At 42.8% G+C, this 3,111-nt stretch overlaps 1 protein-coding gene across 5 annotated transcripts in view; it reads right to left on the bottom strand.

Annotated features, from left to right (window-relative positions):
• The window catches only part of NRK (Nik related kinase), an 86,970-nt gene that overhangs the window by 20,238 nt on the left and 63,621 nt on the right, over positions 1 to 3,111 (bottom strand). For all 5 annotated transcript variants that reach the window (XR_001862703.1, XM_017736619.1, XM_008635536.2 and 2 more), the window contains one exon: positions 1,503 to 1,596. Coding sequence is in view for 4 of the 5 variants with exons in the window: in XM_017736619.1 (XP_017592108.1) it covers positions 1,503 to 1,596 (94 nt within the window). In the remaining variant the exon portion in view is untranslated. The remainder of the gene's footprint in view (positions 1 to 1,502; positions 1,597 to 3,111) is intronic.

The raw sequence follows: 3,111 nt of genomic DNA, 5'->3' as shown, positions 1-3,111 counted from the left end.
TCCCACACAAACTTTTTCCCTGACAGCACAATCCACAGAGGCAGAGGTTGGTTTCTGAGAATACATTTTATGTTTTAATTTAGATGTAAAAACTGAAATCAAAACATGCAAGTCAGTATTTGAGATTGGGGAACCAAGCCAGTATGGGGCTTTTTAGTTCAGTCTTCAGTCACACTCAACTGACCTAAACTAAACCAAACCAAATTCCCATTTGAATCATTCAGGGTGGTTTGGTACACCCTAACCACTTTAAAGCAGTTCATGCTGATGGGATAGGGAAAGGGATGTTGGAGAAGATGTGGAGACTCATGGTGGCTGTGGCTGGTGGGTAAAAAAGGGTCCAGAGGAAAGGACAGGAGGCTCCATGAGAAGGTGGGAGAAGACTAGAAGGCAGCGGAGAGATTTATGAGGCAAAGTGTCAGCCATCTGCCTGCTCTCCCTCCCACACTCTTTTATCCAAACCCACCAAAACATGTGACCTCAACTCTTTATCATCCTCCCTCATCCTCACTGTGGGCCTCAAAGACCCCAACATTCTCCCTTCCCTCAAGCAGCCTATTTCCAATACCTGGATATCAGGGGAAAGAGGAAACACTGGGCTGGTTTTTCCATGAGAGAAATACTGGTTGATGCCCCATTTGTAGTTCTTTCTCCAAAGCAGAGTCTTTTCTCCTTGAGGATGGTAGGACAAAGGCCAAATAGAACTCCCTCCCCAGTTAGGATGGCCACCACTCTGGTCCGAAGTTTAGAGATATGAGAGGTAAAGAAAACTCCTTTTTCTTTCTACCCTGCCACAGCTCTGGAGAAACTAGTTTCACAGCAATTTATTTTCCTATTTGTGAAGCAAGAATACACTCAGTAATATCTGAAAAGGGCCCTGACACCAAGTACAAGTCATATTACTGTAATTTTTTTCTTGTTTTCAACCACAAAGAACATTGTTCTGCTTTGTCTCTTTTCATCTTTTCAGCGCTAATATTTATCACAGGGGAAAATCCACATGACTGGAAGCCTCTACTAGAAACTACAGCTGGAAGGAACAACAACATGACATATGAGAAAAGTATTTTTGCTAAGCCAGCAGGGAGAGATGAAGTGGTTTTCCCCTGTTCTGGTCATGTTTTAAGCAGCAGGAGGTAGCTCACTTTAAACTGGAATAAAAAGAAGTCAAGATTTTTAAAAATAGCAACAATGCACACCAACAATAATCAACTGTGCTTTTTGCCCAGTGCCTTCACAAAATACCTTAACATCAGAACCTACTACAGGTCAATAAGAAGGACAAATAAAGAACTGCAATTTTGTACCTAAATACAAACATTTCTACAGGAAGCACAAAACCTGAAACTACACTTTTTTTTTCAAGGCTTATAGCTATAATTTGCAATGACAGAGCAGGAGTGAGAATGTTACCAAGAAGTAATGGATATGGCGTTTATCTTGCACACTAATGACTTGACTCCCCCTCACTGTCCCCACCCCCTTACAAATGGCCAAATTACCTTCTGTTCTGCCACAGTGCTTTGGGGTTTCAGTTCAATTCCATCTGGTACCCTTGTCCTTGAGAAATCTGCAACTCTGCCGCTTAGCAGTTGCCTGGTAACAAACTCCAATTAATGAACAGAACTACTTCAGGGGAAAAAAAAAAGAAAGAAAAAAAAAGAAAAAAAAGGAAAAAAACTACACATATCCATGTTCAAAAGTGAACATAATTAACATTCAATAGTTACACTCAAAGGTTCTTATACAAAAGCAAGCTGATTAGTCTGTGGATCTGCCTGAATGGACTTGTGCCTGAGGACCACTCACACACAGCAGGAAGCTCTCCCCACCTCGACAGAGAACATCCCTTCATCTCCCTGCATTTCATCCATCATCTTTCAGACACTGCATAGCTCAGGCAAGTCCCTCAAGCTGTCATTTGAGAAGTGCCTACTTCAAAACTTCTGTCTCCTGTCACACATTCCCCTGTGGGGTGTAATTATGAGCCACCCTGCTCTCCAGAGAGAGCACCAGCTGCTCTGCCATGTGCTGCTGTCAGGGACCTCTCTGCCAGTGCCTACTGGGACAGGCTACACTGGAATTTCATCCTGTGAATCAGTCCCTGAAACACAGACATCCTCACCTTAAAAGGAAACACAGAAAACGTTGCCCAGTGCACAGAGAGACAGAAGAAAGCAAGAGCTGCTGGACGGGCTGGGGCCAAGGGCCCTCCTAGCCCAGCATCCCGTTCTCCACAGTGACCAAAAGCTGGTACCAAAAGCAAGGGTGAGAACAAGGCAAGTGTCTGTTGTGAATTCCCAGCACACTACTGCTTCCTGCACTGCCTGAGGTATCTTTGCATTTTAAACTTTTTCACCCAAGTGGAACTGCTTCGGACATGTCTTGGCCCCATTTCTGTACATCTCCACCGCAAATGATTTATTTATCCAATTTATTTATACTCCTATCTTTATTACTGCAATTCATTTAACCTATTGCATTTTTGCTTCCTTTCCAGTAATTATAAAACTGACTGGATTCAGGATGCCAGTGTGAAGGGCTCTACAGTGCTATGTGCCAACTGGTAGCAGACTGTAATGTATTTTTTTCTTTTAAATGATGCCCCATGCGATAACAAAGAAGGTTTGGTGAGAGACCTACTGAATTAAGATGGGTGTATAGGAGTAGAAGTTTTTGCGGCACTTTTTGTTGTTTATTTTTTGGTTTTGGATTGTCCCCCCATTCTATGTGAGTAGGTAAATATTTGCATACTAAACTTAGAAGGAATGACAAGATGTGGAGTAGGATCAATGGTGAATGCCAGGACCTGCTCTTATCAGGGAAGCAAACAGCAGCTGATCTTAAATAACGTCAACCTCCCACTTAGGGAGCCAAGCACACACCTGCATCCACCTTGTCCAAATGCTTGTAGGAAACAGCATTTAAAGAGCAAAGAGAGGAAACTGAACTATACAAATGAGCCCCAGGATATTCAGTGTTTTAGGGGCATTGTAATACTGCAGGCACTGAAGGAGGAAGCACTCTCAGTAAAGAAGAAGAAATTAACATCAATGGAACAGATGTGCTAAACAAAGAGGTAAGACACTGGATCATACACACTGACACTCT

Source organism: Corvus brachyrhynchos, unplaced genomic scaffold (genome assembly GCF_000691975.1).
Source record: "Corvus brachyrhynchos isolate BGI_N302 unplaced genomic scaffold, ASM69197v1 scaffold36, whole genome shotgun sequence".
Classification (NCBI taxonomy): domain Eukaryota; kingdom Metazoa; phylum Chordata; class Aves; order Passeriformes; family Corvidae; genus Corvus; species Corvus brachyrhynchos.
This window is presented reverse-complemented; position numbering and strand designations above follow the sequence as displayed.